At 37.1% G+C, this 16,928-nt stretch overlaps 1 protein-coding gene across 1 annotated transcript; it reads right to left on the bottom strand.

Moving 5' to 3' along the window:
- Positions 1-10,069: 10,069 nt before the first annotated feature.
- Positions 10,070-15,415, bottom strand: LOC143554349 (putative LRR receptor-like serine/threonine-protein kinase At1g56140). Its single transcript, XM_077044122.1, has 23 exons — positions 15,219-15,415; positions 14,998-15,069; positions 14,683-14,754; positions 14,514-14,585; positions 14,372-14,443; positions 14,199-14,270; positions 14,028-14,099; positions 13,873-13,944; positions 13,740-13,805; positions 13,602-13,673; positions 13,426-13,497; positions 13,293-13,358; positions 13,139-13,204; positions 13,018-13,062; positions 12,862-12,926; positions 12,341-12,705; positions 12,081-12,279; positions 11,824-11,994; positions 11,336-11,454; positions 11,049-11,259; positions 10,741-10,972; positions 10,523-10,673; positions 10,070-10,417 (listed from the first exon to the last, which is right to left on the bottom strand). The coding sequence occupies exons 1-23, from the start codon at positions 15,392-15,394 to the stop codon at positions 10,070-10,072; spliced, it is 2,928 nt and encodes a 975-aa protein (XP_076900237.1). The 5' UTR covers positions 15,395-15,415.
- Between the last annotated feature and the right edge of the window lie 1,513 nt (positions 15,416-16,928).

Genomic DNA, 16,928 nt, shown 5'->3' with positions numbered 1-16,928 from the left:
ATAGATTCCTTGCTGAAATAGCGAGGATCCTTGAGCCTGTTGACCCATGGACCCCTGTTGAAGGATAGATGATCCTTGTGAGAACTGAGCCATGGATTCTGGACTGGTGAAATCCAGCATCCTTGGCATCATGGGGTGAGATTCTCTGCTGGCCTCTTGTTCTTCTTGAGATCTTCTATCTCACGAAGTATCCTCTGGTTGGTCTTGTTCTGTTGCTTCATATATGCTTTTACTTGCGAAAACATAGATGAAACATCACTGTTAGTACTAACCACCGGGGCAGTAGCAGCAGTTTTTGAGCTCTGGAAGACTGGTAGTTGCGTCTTGCTCCCAGCAGCAGCAGTTCGTTGCGCTCACGTGATTGGCGGAGGCATTGGTGGCAAGGTCCTTGATGAGAGAAAAACCGATGATGGCATGGTTGACGAAGCAGAGGTTAATTGATAGGCCATTGATAGTGATATGGGTATGAAAAGGCTGAAAATGATAGGAATAATATGGATTACAGCACCAATTGCCCTACGCTGGGAGCCAAATTGTTTTAGACAAAAATCTGTGTAAGGCCCCGTTACCGGTAGCCCTACTTTGGTGTTGGATTTACTCATAAACGCAGTTCTAAAATCAGAGTTAATTAAAAACTTACGCGGAACATAAAACTTTCATAAACATTACATATCAAATCATAAACATGTCTTAAAACCATTCTTCTTGTCTTTTCAAAATAAAAACATAACTTATAAAACATAGCAGATCTTCAGATGCCAGACTTTTATTCTTCTGCCATGTGTCCCGCTAACGTCAGCTGTCGCATCCTACTCACCTGCGTGCATACTAAAAGTCAGCTACGCTGAGTGAGTTCTAGTTAATCATACATCATACAATACATTCACTTACCTTCAATCATGCATCCGAAGATACATAATAATTACTTTACTAATTTACTTTTATTTCATGCATTCATACATACGTACATACTTTATTACTTTTATACTTTATATTTACTGTCCATTCTATCTCAGATATTATTAGGGTCTGATCCCTCTTTCCTTTGTCTATCTCAGATATTATTTAGGGTCTAATCCCTTTCTTGTCTATCTCAGATATTATTAGGGTCTGATCCCTTTTTACTTCTCTATCTCAGATATTATTACGGGTCTGATCCCGTCTTCTCTATCTCAGATATTATGAGGGTCTGATCCCTCTTTCTTCTTCTTCTTCGTTCATATTATCTTTACATACTCATACATATACTTTCTTTAATCATTATTACATACTCATATGTCATTCATATATTTATATCATACACATTCATCTTTCATATACATACCTCCCTTGTCAATACGTGCAATATCTGAAGATCGTTAACGTATCGACAAGCTTTCATTCACAATCATAACATAATATCAATCACATAAATCATACATGGCATACACTTACCATTTAAGGTAAGTGTATTAACTATCACATCGAGTATGCACACAGCCCCGAAAACGTAACAAGGAAAATGGGGCTAGAAACTCACCTGGAAAAATTTTATTTCCATTAACTATCTTAACACATTTTCCATTAACATTTTTAAGTTATCTTCTAAGTTGGGCTTATTTTTCTTAACTCTTACATATGGGCCAATTAGTCAGATCAGGCCTACTGCTCAGGCCCAACTGACCGCTATCCGGGTCCAACTGGACTCAGGCCCAAGGCCCAACAGATGTGTGGCCGAGAACCCAAGTTTGACCGAAGACCAAAAACCTTCAGGTTTGACCGAAAACCCACGTTTTCGGCCGAGAACTCATTTAGCCGAGAACTCTCCTTGGCCGAGATCTCAGGTTGACCGAGAACCCTCAGGTTCAATATTTCCATTTCAATCTCTTATCCTAATCATCTTTACTCATCACTGTTAACCATTTTATGGTTTATAAATCAGAATTTCAATCGCCTTTTCTATACAAACTAACCGTTTTACACCCGTTATCATCATGGCTTCAAGATCTAACCCGTTTTAGGCATAAAGCTTGAACCTTTATCATAAAAACGTTCTTTAAGCTAGGCCTAGGGTTTCCTTCATGAACCGTATCTAGGCATGACTACGTTACGTCCATTTTTAATCATCAAGTTGCTAACTTTATGTTTTATCTAGACCCGATCTAGTCTATGTTCAAGTTTCATGGCTATCCGTTCATAAATACGTAAGCTTTAAGGTCAAGAACATACCTTTATACGGCTATTAGGTCACGGCTTAGCTTGTTATGAAGTATTAATCTTGTATCTAGCTTGTATATTAAGGATCTATCAATACAAGGTTTGATTTTTGATCTCGGATCTTCGTTTTTTCTTGCGGCCGAAAAGGGGAGGGTGTGTGTGTTATGGAGGTGTGTAGGGAATATTATGGATAAGATTGATGAAAATGGAAAGATTTAGGGTTTAAGGGGTATTTATACTCCCTTAAGCCCATGGACCTAAGGCCCATCTTTCCTTTTTTGTCCATGATTAATCCATTTAATTAGCCTAGTCCTCTTTCCTCTTTTATTATTTTATTTACTAATCCAAGTAAACTTTTCCATAATATAATATTTAAAATATCATTATTGAAATTTTGGGATGTTACAATCTGCTAAGGATCAAGTATCCAAATCTGTTATGTGAGGTAAGGTTCTAACTCGATAATGAAAACTGTATAAGCGTAATATTGGTGAACACAAAGGTTTGATCAAGTGGGAAAAAACCCTTAACCAAGATAGTCTTACTTCGGTCAAAACTTATCAAGGTAATCTTTGGTAAAATAACTCCGGTCAAGGATTAATAAGATAATTTTTGGTCGAATTACTTTAATGATCAACAAGGTAACCTTTGGTCGACGAGTATATGATTATTGTGATCTCCGGCACAAAAAACCCCCGGACGGTGAAAACTATCACCGTCGATTATATTAATAACTAAAAGGTGGTTACAAGTGTTGTGGAGTAAATGACCGAGATTACAACGTATGCTAGTGTGTAGAGAGAATGTTAGTTTCTGCTCTTCGTGTGTGTGATAGTACATGTGTTTTTTCCTATTCGATCATAGCTCGTTTAAATAAGAAAATATCACTAACTATATCTCCTATCTATCCGGAAATCTTCCACCTAGCCGCTCCACGACCTTTGACCACGTGCCAATAGCCATCCAGTAGCGAGATAAGCGGAAGAATGAGTCTTATAGCCGTTGTTGATATTTACGCGTTCATCTTCACATGAGTTCGTCCATTAACAGCTACATTGAAGTAGGATCCTGGATTCATGCTCCAGCTGGAGAATGCTCTGTGAGGATAACTGATGCAAGTACGTCTTAAAGTTGTCACACATGTCTAACACATCACCATACTAAACGCAATCATTAGTAAACAAGTAATACCGAGGATCGCCGATCCTTTGTATCCGGATATATATTTCAAGGATAAACTATCCATAAGACAGTCAAGGATAAAGGATCCTCAGTATAAAATTCATGGCCTAACAACTATATGGATGATTGGAATCTTTGTGGCTTCCGGAACCTTCAAAGATGAAGCTAGATTTGCTAAAGCATCTGCCCCAACATTTTCTTCTCTCGGTACCTATATAATACTAAAAGAATCGAAGAACTTTGACAGTTCTTTAACAATGTATAGATATTTGATTAGTTTTTCTCCTTTAACAACATGCGATCCATTAAAGTGGTTAGCTATCAATAATGAATCTATATACACTTGAAGATATTGATCCTCATGTGTTTAGCTAATTGCAAACCTGCGATAAGAGCTTCATACTCTGCTTCATTATTAGTGGCTTGAAACTCACAGGCTATAGACTGGGGTATTATGCCCCCCTGTGGCGATTTCAGTAGGATACCTAATCATGTTCCTCTTACGTTGGATGCTCCATATATGAATAAAATCCAAGGATCCTTGGTCTCTTCCAGCTGTTGGACCTCCAAGTCGGCTTCCTTTTGTAGATCACTACTGAAATCAGTCAAAAAGTCAGCTAATGCTTGAGACTTTATAGCAGTCCTTAGTTTGTATTAGACATCATATACACTTAGCTTCACAACCCATTTAGCCATCCTACCTGACATTTCTGGTTTTCTATGAACTTTCTAGATAGGATAGTTAGTTTTCACAATTATAGTATGAGTTTCAAAGTAATGCCTTAACTTAGTGAAGCCATAATAAGTGCAAGAATTAGCTTTTCTAAATGAGAATACCTGTCTTCAGCATCTAGAAGACTTTTATTTACATAATAAACAGGATGTTGTTCACCTTCATGATCCTTTACAAGGACAGCACTTACAGCATTACCCGAGATGGCTAGGTACAAGGATAAGGGTTCCCCATATATTGGCTTCATTTATGCTGGTGTCGAGGATAAGTAGTTCTTCAAGGCTTTGAGTGCAGCCTCATGTTTCTCCGTCGACTCGAATTTTTTATTCTTTCTAAGGATATCATAGAAATCCTTACTTTTCTCTGAAGATCAGGAGATGAATCTATTCAAGGCTGCAATTCTTCCAGTCAACCTTTGTACATCCTTTGCATTCACGGGTGACTTCAGGTTGATGTGGCCTTTATTTGCTCCGGGCTAGCCTCTATTCCCCTATTAGTGACCATATAACCAAGGAACTTTCCCGCCTTAACACCAAAATGGCATTTAGATGGATTGAGTTTCATGTTATACTGATCAAGGATATTGAAGGCTTCTTCCAAGTCTCTAAGATGATCCTCAACCTTCTTGGATTTGACCACCATGTTGTCTATATAGACTTCCATGGTCTTCCCTAGTTATTCTTTGAACACCATGTTGACTAAGCATTGATAGGTTGCAACTGTCATGTCTGAGTGCTTGAAGGCAAATGTGGATTTTCGTCGCTTGAGGAAGGATACTATATCCTCTTCAATGCTAGTAGGGATACTGGATCCTAGGAAAACTTTTACGTCTGGATCCTCGGGGTCCAAGGATACTTCTTTCAAGTCTTGTTCTCGAGTTTCCAGTGGTTCCTAGGATGTTGCTGTAGTTTCTATGCTATCGTTTGCTTGGCTGTCCGCTTCATGGACGAAGAATAATAATTCTTAGCTTCCACTTGGTCACCATCTATTCTTACTACTCCCCAAGGAGTTGGTAGTTTGATACACTGGCGATAAGTAGAGGCTACAGCCTTCATTTCGTGTAACCATGGCCTGCCAAGAATAACGTTGCAACAAGACAAATTATTGATAACACAAAATTTTTGGTAAGAGTTTAACCCTTCAATGTATATAGGGAGTTTGATGTCCCCCATTGTTTTCTTAGTCTCGCCACTGAAACCAACGAGCACGGATGTTCGGGGAACAATTTTTGAGTCTGGGATATTCATCTTCTAGAGTACATCGTGTTGGATGATGTTGACTGAACTTCTACCATCGATTAGGATCCTGCGCACATAATGGTTAGAAATAAATGAAGTTACAATCAAACCATCGTGATGAGGATCCTGGATGCTTGTTTTATCCTCTTCATCAAAGAAGATTCTTTTATCAGTCGTTAAGGTAGTGGATATGACAGGTCGCTCTCCGTTCTCCAACTTAGTCTCTTTAGCATGTCTCTTGGTCAAGGAAAAGGAAGTTCCACATATGTCTGATCCACCGGAGATGAAATTGATGACTTGTGCATCTGGTGGGGGCGGAGTTGCTTTCTGTGGTACATCTTCAGGATCCTGGATCTTAGACTTTTTTCTTCCCAAGAGCTCCTTGAAATGACCCTTGCTTAGGAGGTATCCAGTTTCCTTCCTTTGACCAATACAATCATTGGTCTGATGGCCAAAATCTTCATGGAATGCACACCATTTGGATTTGTCTTTGAAAGATGTTGTTTTCTCATTTTTCCAAGGCCATGTTGCTTTCTCTCCAAGATCCTTCATGGCACAAATTAAACCATGAATATCAATAGAGAAACAATACTCGGAAATGCTTGGATAATCTTCATTATCATCATCTCCTACTTCGACTGCTCGGACATTCTGATTGTTGAATTTGGAATAAGGCTTCGAGTTGTTGTTCCTGAATGAGGATCCTTGTTTCTTGTCAGAAGATTCTTGTTTGGTTGGAGCTCATAACCGTTCTTGGATCTTCTTGTCATCCTCTAGCCTTATAAACCTGAGTGCTCTATTTCTAACTTCATCTAAAGTCCTGCACGGAGTCATCACAAGATCATCATAAAATGGGGAGCCCCTATGTAGCCCCATCTTGAAAGCTTCCACAGCCGTAGCCATATCAAGAATAGGGATTTCTAGGGCCTCCCTGCCAAACCTTGTAACAAAACACCTAAGGGATTCATCATAAGGTTGTACAACTCTATATAAATCACTAGTTAACTTTTCAAATTTCCTACTACAAGCAAACTGGCTGTTGAATAAGTTAACTAAATGTGAAAAAGAAGTGACAGAATAGGGAGGAAGACTTAGCAGCCATTTAAGTGCATATCCTGTTAGTGTGGATCCGAAACCCTTGCATAGACAAGCTTCCTTGAGTCTTTAAGGAATTGGATTGATCTCCATCCTTTCCATATACTGAGCCACGTGCTCTTCCAGATCAGTGGTCCCATCATACACCTTCATGTTGGGGGTTTGAAAGCGTTTTGGGATCTCCGAATCACATATTGGTGGAGCAAATCTGGACAGCTTATGGCTCCCTTCTGGTATTTCAGGGATTAGACGGACCACTCCTGGCACGCTGGATATCATATCCTTAAGCTTCTGAAGTTCCTTAGCCATAGCCTGATTGATACATGCATCCTGCATGGAACCAAGATTAGTGTCTAAGGATATGTGATTATAGGTGTTACCTCTTTGTTGAGTGGATGTTGGCATCCCCGAAGAATAGCTTAGATAAGAAGCATCTACTACGGGAGTTGGTCCACTATAGGTAATGGTCTACATGGGGATGATGTCTCTTTCATGGACCTCTGAGGACCTTTGATGTTGAAGTCCCGAGGATCTTTGATTCTGGAAGAAGGATCCTTGAGGCTGGAAGTTATAGGATCCTTGGTGATACAACCCATAGGATCCTGGTTGAAGGATCGATGATCCTTGTTGGAAAATCTAGGATCCCTGAGCCTGCTGACCCATAGACCCTGGTTGAAGGATAGATGATTCTTGCTGGAAAATTGAGGATCCCTGAGCCTGCTGACCCATAGACCCTGGTTGGAGGATAGATGATCCTTGCTGGAAAATCGAGGATCCCTGAGCCTGCTGACCCATAGACCCTGGTTGAAGGATAGGTGATCCTTGCTAGAAAATCGAGGATACCTGAGCCTGCTAACCCATAGACCCTGGTTGAAGGATAGATGATCTTTGCTAGAAAATCAAGGATACCTGAGCCTGCTAACCCATAGACCCTGGTTGGAGGATAGATGATCCTTGCTGGAAAATCGAGGATCCCTGAGCCTGCTGACCCATAGACCCTGGTTGGAGGATAGATGATCCTTGAGCAAGTTGAGCCAATGATCCTGGAGTAGTAAAAACCAGCATCCTAGGCATCAGGGGAATCTGATCCTCCGCTGGCCTCTTAGTCTTCTTGAGATCATCTATCTCTCAAGGATCCTCTGGTTAGTCCTGCTTTGCTGCTCCATATATGCTTTTACCTGCGAAAACATAGCAGAAACATCATTGTTAGAGTTAACCACCGAAGTGGAAGTAGTGGTTTTTGAGCTCTGGAAGACTGGAGTTTGAGTCTTGTTTCCAGCAGCGGTAGTTCTTGGTGCTCCTGCTAGTGGAAGAGGCATCGGCAATGAAGCTCTCAATGAGAGAGAAACCGAAGATGGCATGGTGGTTGAAGCAGAGGTTTGTTGAGAGGTCATTGATAGTGATATGGGTAGAAAAGGTTGAAAAATTGATAAGAAATAATCTGGATTATAGCACCAATTGTCCCACGGTGGCCGCCAAATTGTTTTGGTCAAAAATCAACTAAGAATAATGTAACCAAATTCGTAATTGTGGGACTTGGTGTTTATGATTGTATATGTAATATGCCGATGAACACAGAGATTTATACGAGAAAAACCCCTTGATCTTTAGAGGATCGCCAGCATAAAAACCTCGGGTGATGACAAATCGTCTATCACCAATTTATTAATAAAAAAATCGGGTTACAAATGGTGGAGATTATGATCAATGATTACAAGATTGCTAAGTGTGTGTGTGTGAACTACTAGAGAGAGTTCTGAGTAGTGTTTATGAACGTGAAGTGTTTAGTGTCTAACCTAATTGATCATAAGCTCATTAGAAATAAAAAATAACAATAACTAATGTCCTATAAATTCGTCATTATCCCCACTAAACGTGTTACAGCCATTTGACCACGTGCTGAATGAGTCCAGTAGCGAATAAATAGGTAGACCACGTCTTATAGCCGTTACACTTGCTAAATACAAGACTACAAATGAGAAACAATCGTTAATAAATAATAAGTACTGAGGATCCTTGATCCTGACAGGATCTGACTAAGGAAAACTGATCCAAGAACATATGTCAAGATAACGTATCCACAGTGTCAAATTTATGTGCCCTAACATTACAAACATTGATACTTGTATAATAAGAATAAGTATTAGTATTTTTTTTTTAATGTTGTCAATTGATGAACTATATTTAGTTTCTTTTTAAGAGTAATGTTTTATAAAATTTGGAATATATATTATAACATGCTTATTTTTATTTACGTTTTGAGCTACTGTAGTCATCTCGACGTATTTTTATCTACGTTTTAAGCTGCCGAATATCCATCTCCATTTTGTCATGATGGAGAGAGTTTCGTCATCACTACTGTAAACACATAAATTGGTGAGTATTACTAGAACAACGACCAAATCTTTTGCTTAAAAATACATTTTAAAAAAGGGAAGGTAATTATTTATTCAATTTATATTTAAAACTTAAGTACTTGGACCAAACGTAATGCAAGCATTTAGCTTGCATTTGGGCTGACCTGGATTCTACATACGGGTGTTCAACGGATCGAATTTCAAACATTCGAATTTATTCTAAATGAATTATTCGAATTTTGAAAATTTGAAGTTGATTCGAATTCAATTCGACTCGAAATAGATTAGATAAATTCAATTCGACTCAAATTCAGAATAGTTAATTCGAAATTCGATTCGAAAATAAAGTTCGAATTCGAATCGATTTGAATTCAGTTCAAAATATATATTTCAATTTCAATTTCAAAAGTATATATGCAATAGTGCTATATTATATACAAAAATAAAAAAAAATCGATATAATGCATATGTGCATTAGTGTTGTATTACATATATGCGATAGTGTGTACTGCATGCAATCATTAATGTTGTATTTGCATATATTCAATAGTGTGTATTGTATAATGCAATTGTGGTGTATTATATGCAATAAAACACTATTGTATACATGCAATAGGCATTAGTGCACATATGCACTACACCGACAAGTTTTTTTTTTCTTTTAGCATCAATATCATTTTATTAAGATGAAAGAAAAGAAATCACAATTTTTTTTAAATAGTTAAAAATAATTCTTTACTAGTTCTCTAGTTCTCTCTTTAAGAAGAATTCTCTCTAGATCTCACCCCTATATATATATATATATATATATATATATTTGTGTGTGTGTGTGAATGTGAGAGAGGGAGAGAGAGAGAGAGAGAAATTGCCATGTCATCGTCGTTTTCAAGTTTGCAGCCACAAACTTAGATGTGGTATACTTGCTCCACAACGGTGCTCGTGCTACCTTCGTCTGCCCTTGCCACCTAGACATAGACCTTGGGCATTGTTGCCCGTTGTAGATGCTCTTACCACTAGGCCAAAGCCTTAGTGGCAATAAATTAGCATACGTTAATGTCAAAAGTTTTCGTTGTCATAAATTAACCAACAAAACGAATTATGCCCCGGCTTTAAGAATTTGATTTATAAAACAACCCGATTTGTAAGATTCATTAATTCATAAGTCGTTTAGGATTTTAGTACGAACCGAATGATATTGGTAATCTGGTCCGGTAAATATTTCTCAAACATCCTAAGAATAAAACTTGTTATACCACACATAAACATTCTCAAATGATATCATGAAGTATGGGTCTGGTAGCATATTGATCAGGTGAGGTTGGTGAAACAATGGGGTGACTTGTGTTTGGCACAGAATCTATAGTTGAACTTGTAAAGGCTGTAACATCTTTAAAATCAAAATCTGTCAAATACCCGGGCCGATTGATAACAGCTTGTGCTTCCACGTCTCCTGAAAGCATTGCCACCACTCGGGACATTGACGGTCTTTGCATTGGTGAGGTTTGCGTGCATAAAAGAGCGACTCTCATCACTTTTTTTACTTCATTCTCATCAAATTCAGACAACTCTTCATCCACCAGCTCAACTTCGCTATTAGCTTCGTGTAGGTTCCATGCCTAAAACCACACACCAAAGAAGCCAACCAGATAGAATTATTGATATAGATAGTTTAAAACTATATTAATTTATAATGAATAATTAAGAAAATAAAAGATACCCACCCATTCAAGAAGATATATTTTCTCATCTTCTAAAGTTGAATCGGAAATAGGCCTTCCACTTATAATCTCTAGAGCCACAACTCCAAACCCAAACACATCAGCTTTTTCTGTAAGGTATCCGCGCATTGCATACTCTGGTGCCAAATACCCACTACGAAACATACATAAATACATATCAAATAAGCATACACACATACATGCCTTACATGAAATCTTACATTGTGCCTGCAACACGAGTGCTCATGTGTGTTTTCTTGTCATCATAAAGTTTGGCCAAACCAAAGTCCGAAATCTTAGGGTTGAGTTCAGCATCAAGCAAAATATTGCTAGCTTTAATGTCTCTGTGTATAATCCTAATTCTAGATTCCTCATGCAAATATGCAAGACCGCGTGCTATCCCAAGGCATATGTCAAATCGGGTGGCCCAGTTAAGAGATAGTCTGTTATCTCCTACATCATAGACCCCAAATGTAATGTTACACTCTACTGTTAGTACTTAAGATGAATGCAAGATTATCATTCTTACCAAATAAAGCTTGATCAAGACTTTTGTTCTCATGATACTCGTAAACAAGAAGTCGTCTGTCTCCTTCAATGCAGCATCCGTATAATTTAACAAGGTTGCGGTGTTGGACGGCGGATATCATTGCAATTTCAGCAATGAACTGACTCTTGCCATGGTGGGAGGCTACAGAGAGTTGTTTAACAGCTATTACTCTCCCGTCTTCTAGTGTTCCCTGATTACCATCAAAAGGATATTAACAACTAACTAACCATGGTTAAGTTCGAGTTTAAGAAGCAAGAATAAAGCACCTTGTAAACAGGTCCAAAACCTCCCTCACCCAATTTATTTGCAGGACTAAAATCATCTGTCGCGTCTCTCAAGTCTCCATAACTAAAGGTGTATGGTCTGGTGTCCATTCCCAAAAATTCTGTAGATCAGCAAAGGCATGTAAGTAGAAGTTGCAAAATGGATGATTGGGGTAGAGTGTGTGGCGCTTGTCATACTGAGGAATTTTTTTTGTAAACAATTAATGTGCTGTTATATTATAGCTTACTTTAGGCCTTGTTTATGTTTCTTGTTTCCTATATATTGAGTGTTCCCTTATATTATAATTACACAATTCGGTTCCAATTTAGTCCAGTACTTTTACATGTGTCAAATATGATTACAATCATTATATTGTTTCAACAATAATCAAACTTTTAAAATAAAATGATTAATGCTAGGTTTTATGCAATTGGAAAATATTTTTCATCTATACTTTAAAATAAAGTAGCTATAAAAAGTTAAAAATTACCTTCATAATTGTCTGGTGTATCCTGTTTTTTCCTCCGTTGACAAAATGTATACAGTGCTAACAATGACAGAAAGCTAACAACTGCAATAGGAACCGAAATCCCAACCATCATACCGGTCCTAGTCTTCTTTTTTGTGGAGGGTGTAGTGTTTGTCACATTGGGGCGGAAATCTGTAACGAAAAAAAGTAAAGATTAGTAGTTGTCAAGTATGAAGAACTGAAAGCTAACCAACCGAATCAAGAAACAATTCTAGTACTTGGGGTGGCACTAATTGCCGAAATAAGAGGTCCGAAAGTCCCTTGTTCAGGTACACAGCAAGTCCCTTTTCCAGACCAGAATAAATGTATCTCAAGGTAGTTATTTGAAACCTCAACCGTTGCTTGCCTCGAGACAGGACTAAAAGAGGCCCCTCCTGCTGCCCGTTTTATATCAAAATCTTGAAACACCATGTTTCCCTGAAAGAAACAAGATTTAAGGAACTTGTAAGTTACAAATACTGATTAGTAATTAACAGACCTGTAGATAAATGTCAAAGACACGTCTGCCATGACTTCTCCAGGTTGGCCCGTCTTCTATCTGTAATTCCGCAAACTGGAGGTTGACCGTGTAGTTACCATTTTGCAGTCCTAAACCATAATATCTTAGTGATCCAGCAGAGATTCGTGCTGTCTGAAACAGTGCTGAATCTAACGTGTTGAACTGGCGTGCAAGAGAGGCCGTGTATGCAGGGTTGTCCCTTTCTCCAACATTGCTGACTCCCCACCGCCTTTCGGAAGTCACATAATATGTTGCTGCTCCAAGCGTTTCCTTATCTTGATCATAATCTATTTGAGTAGAAGAAGTGAGTTCAAAACCACCACAGTTGATTTGAAAGCTACTGTCTGTGCGAGTTCAAAACCAACATATCAAATTCATGATAATTATATATGATGACAAGAACTATAGTTGATTTGACTAGCTGCCTATAATTTTGACAAACCATACTTAACATGTGAGCATGTGACTAATGAAACATAAGGCATTAAAATATAGCTTACATCTCGGTGACCCGCGCCCGCAAGGAAAATTCTTTTGGAGACAATCTAATCCTGATGGCAAACCACTGAAGACAGAAGGCATTAACAGTGTTACCAATGATTCATATAAATATAATAAGCATAAGTATAAGAAAAAAAAAACACAAACAAAATTACCTGTTTTCTAGATCTCCTAATATGAAGTTGTTCGCAACTAAGTTACTGCACATTAAACGCATTAATACTTAGCTACATAAGCTATGCTAAAAGCTAATTGTATACGAAATCATGCACTTACATTTGTAAGTTTGGCTCACTGACCCAAGAAGGAAGTGTCCCGGATAGTTCATTGTATGAAAAATCACTGCATGAAGATAAATGTACAAATTAGAGAAAATAAAAACATAAATCCAAGAAATCTTTGTAAAATTTATAAAATAGAATTCACTTACAGATTAACAAGAGTTGCACTCTTTACGTCGGGTAGTGTACCATTTAAGCTATTGTTTCCAAGAAACCTAAACATCATTACATCCGAATTAATATACTAATCGCATGAATATATATTGAGATTATGTGTATTACAAGAAAGAAAGTTGACTCGAGTTGACCAAATCTCTTGGAATCTCCCCACTCAGTTTGTTGAAACTCAAATCCCTGACAAGTGAAAACCTATGTTAGTAATTGAAATAAAGTACGACATCCGACAGCTTTCTTTAAAAAGTTTATATGTTTAGAAACTTTGATCTCAATATGCTCACAACATTGTCAAATTTTGATATTCTCCAATGTCAGTTGGAATAGAGCCAGTAATTCTATTATTCCTCAAAACTCTGCAAAATATGAAACTCTTGAGGATTTTAAAAGGAGACTTAATAGAGAATAAAATATTTTCTCACAGAATACGCAAGGACTTTAAATCCTTGATAAAATCCAGAGTTCCATTCGATAAACCACTTATCCTCCTGTTTCATTATAGCACAAAATCAGCGAGATTTAAATTGCTATTAAAGAGTTCTTATAATTACTTACAAGTCCTGCAAGGAGGTCAAATTAGAAAACGAGTGAGGTATTGCACCTTCAAAAGAGTTCCCTTCAAACCTCCTACATTAACAATAAGATTGTAAATAATTATAAAGCTTCATCTCATATATAACACCTTCAATATGACATAGAAGTTAACTTACAATGACTCTAACCGTGTCCAATTCCCTATAAAGTCAGGTAATCTCCCAGTAAATTCATTATCGGAAGCCCTTCTGGTAGCACAAAGTTAGTTAGTATCCATAACAAATTATTCAAATAATGAGCAGCTAATGTGTTGCAACTTTAACATCATTAAAAATGACCGCGCTTACACTGTAACCAAATTTTGTAAATTAGCAAATGTAGAAGGTATTTCCCCGCCAACTCCAGAACTATCAATGTACCTGGCAAAACGGACAATATGAAGTAATAAAGGAATTTACATAAGAACTAAGTAAATTAAATAGAAGATCATATAAAATAGCGCTATCATGAATGTTCATACAGCTGTTGTAATCTTCGCAAATTTCCAAGTTCCGGTGGCAGGGGACCACTGAAATTGTTTGTGTCAAATGCCCTGCAATATAATACATACAGTTTAAATTTCTGCTTAAAAAGAAGACAAAACAAAGTAGAAAACAACATACAGCGATCTAAGGTCGGTTAACCGCCCTAGCTCTGCTGGAACCACCCCTGATAATGCATTGGCGCCAAAAGTCCTAAAGAACATTCAATTTTATCATCATAAATGTCAGGTTTATTCTTAAATTCAATAGAAAATTTTTTAAAAAGAAAGTAAAAACGTGGGCGGTTTACATCCACTGCATCCGAATTAGATTGCCGATGGAAGATGACAAGGAGCCTGTTAAGTAGTTCCGGTTCAAATTCCTGTAACGAAACATGATGGTTAAGCAGTTTACAATACAACCATAGATGTTCCAGTATAATTGTGTGTAGACAAACAAACACACACACACACACACACATATAGTAAGTTTCTTTCACTTTGGCACCCTTGATTTAGTTATGTATTAACTTTGGTACATAAGTAGAATATAAGTTAAGTTGCAAATAAAGAAAGTCAAAGCATAATAATACATGGAGTTAACAAACAAGTAGAGGCAGACATACAGATTGACAAGGTAAGTCAAATTCCAGAGTCCTTCTGGGATCGGCCCCGCAGCGTTCATTGCAACAACTTTTCTGAGGATTCAATGTAAAGAAATTATTGTTAAAAGACTAACAATAGATCACCCCGGTAGGCCTTAATTTTTATTATTTTTTTTTTTTTTTATAAAAAATTTATGTATGTATTCTTAATGTTAAAACCCAAGATAGGGCGGCCTACTAACATTTGGGTGATATGGCAGGTGGAATTGGGGAAGCTACAGTCGCATTTGAGACCGGGATTGAAGGAAGGCGATTCGAAGTCAATAGGCTCAATGGCAGTGCCGCTGCAAGGATCTCCGCTCAGGTTCCATCCTAACTGTGCTGCTGTACTTTCCGGTATCCCCCATTGCCTAAACATTTCATTTATAACTAGTGCTGCAACAACACCACCAACACCAACACAACTCAATTCAAGGAAATAGACAAGAATTCAGTTATGTTCAGTTGAGTTAAGACTTATTAACTTATATACTTTATATATATATATATATATATACACACACAGGTATTGGATCATTTCAGAAGATCTTTTACAGCGAGAAGTAAAGGTGTAACTCCATTGATCCTAAATTTCACTCCCTTTCTTGTGTTTAGGTGCGTTGTGTAGGTGCATATGTATGTGTGTAGGTATGTATGTTAGTATATGTGCATGTATGTTTGTATGTGTGTAGGTACATAGGTTTCAATGTGGCTCGGTACATTTATATGTTTGGAGGTTGGTTTGAATGTGTAATTAAGACATAAATACAACCAACCTACATATATGTATGTAACATCATATGAAAGTGAGTGAAATTAGGGATTAATGGAGTTATACATTCACTTCTCGCACTTCTCGTTGTAATATCACTTCTCGCAAGATCCATCCCCTATATATATATATATATATATATATATATATATATATATATATATATATACATACAGGGGTGGGTTACTGTACAATAATCAGTTTTCGTATATTAGGTACGAGAGCCCTATAAACGTCGATTTTACGCGATGGCATAATCATAAATAACCAAATCTAATTCTACAATCTAATTTATCAATTGATTCATCAGAAGTCCATCCATATCAATATAATTCAATCGTCGATCCATATCAAACTAATCTACAGATTGACATCAAACTAAATTGAGTTATCTAAACCTAAAAAATGTTCGTTACCTTCGAATAAACTTCAAACACAATCGGTCAATTTTTTTTACAATTAAACAAACGATTGTTGTTTGTTCTTCAATGTTTCGCCTAATCATACATATTTGAGCCTTCAATTTTACAATTGCAACTTATTTTGGATGTTAAACAAAATTGAAGACACTGTACATTTAAACGTTCTGACAAAAAAGAACACCTTTAAACGTTCAAGTTTAAAAGTTCTGTACCAAAACTTTAGAAGTTCTAACAAAAACATCAATCGATTATGGAATTGCAGAAATAATGCACTCAATCGAGCTCTGATTAGGGTTCAAAATATTATGTTTAAACGTTCTGAAACAAAACTGAAGACCTTTAAACATTCTGGCCAAAAAAAGAACATCTTTAAACGTTCTAATACGTTCACAGATGTTCTGGGTGTTAAAAAAATGAACATTTTTAAACGTTCTAATACGTTCTAAGAAGTTCTGCGTGTTCAAAAAAGTTTATAAGCTGTGATAAAGTTTAAGTTTAGAAGTTTTAAGAATTTCTGAGTGTTCAAAAAAGTTTAGAAGTTCTAAGAAGTTCTGGGTGTTCAAAAAAGTTTAGAAGTTCTGGGTGTTCAGAACTTCTAAAACTAACCAAAAAAAATAATTAAATACATGTAAACATGAAATTGAAAACTGAAATCACTTCATATAATCTCATAATCATCATTCAATCGTCAATCGACCGTTAATTTGATCATTGATTCG

Source organism: Bidens hawaiensis, unplaced genomic scaffold (genome assembly GCF_021521415.1).
Source record: "Bidens hawaiensis isolate Kalapana, Puna unplaced genomic scaffold, B.hawaiensis_p1.1 tig00017612_1, whole genome shotgun sequence".
NCBI lineage: Eukaryota > Viridiplantae > Streptophyta > Magnoliopsida > Asterales > Asteraceae > Bidens > Bidens hawaiensis.
This window is presented reverse-complemented; position numbering and strand designations above follow the sequence as displayed.

Excerpts from the sequence above, each read along its gene's own strand:
- LOC143554349 (XM_077044122.1), bottom strand. The coding sequence starts at position 15,394 with ATGTTTAGGCAATGGGGGATACCGGAAAGTACAGCAGCACAGTTAGGA. Across the intron at positions 12,706-12,861 it reads CGGGCGCGGGTCACCGAGAT|ACAGTAGCTTTCAAATCAAC; the intron begins GTAAGCTATATT and ends GAACTCGCACAG. Across the intron at positions 11,455-11,823 it reads TACACCAGACAATTATGAAG|AATTTTTGGGAATGGACACC; the intron begins GTAATTTTTAAC and ends GCTGATCTACAG.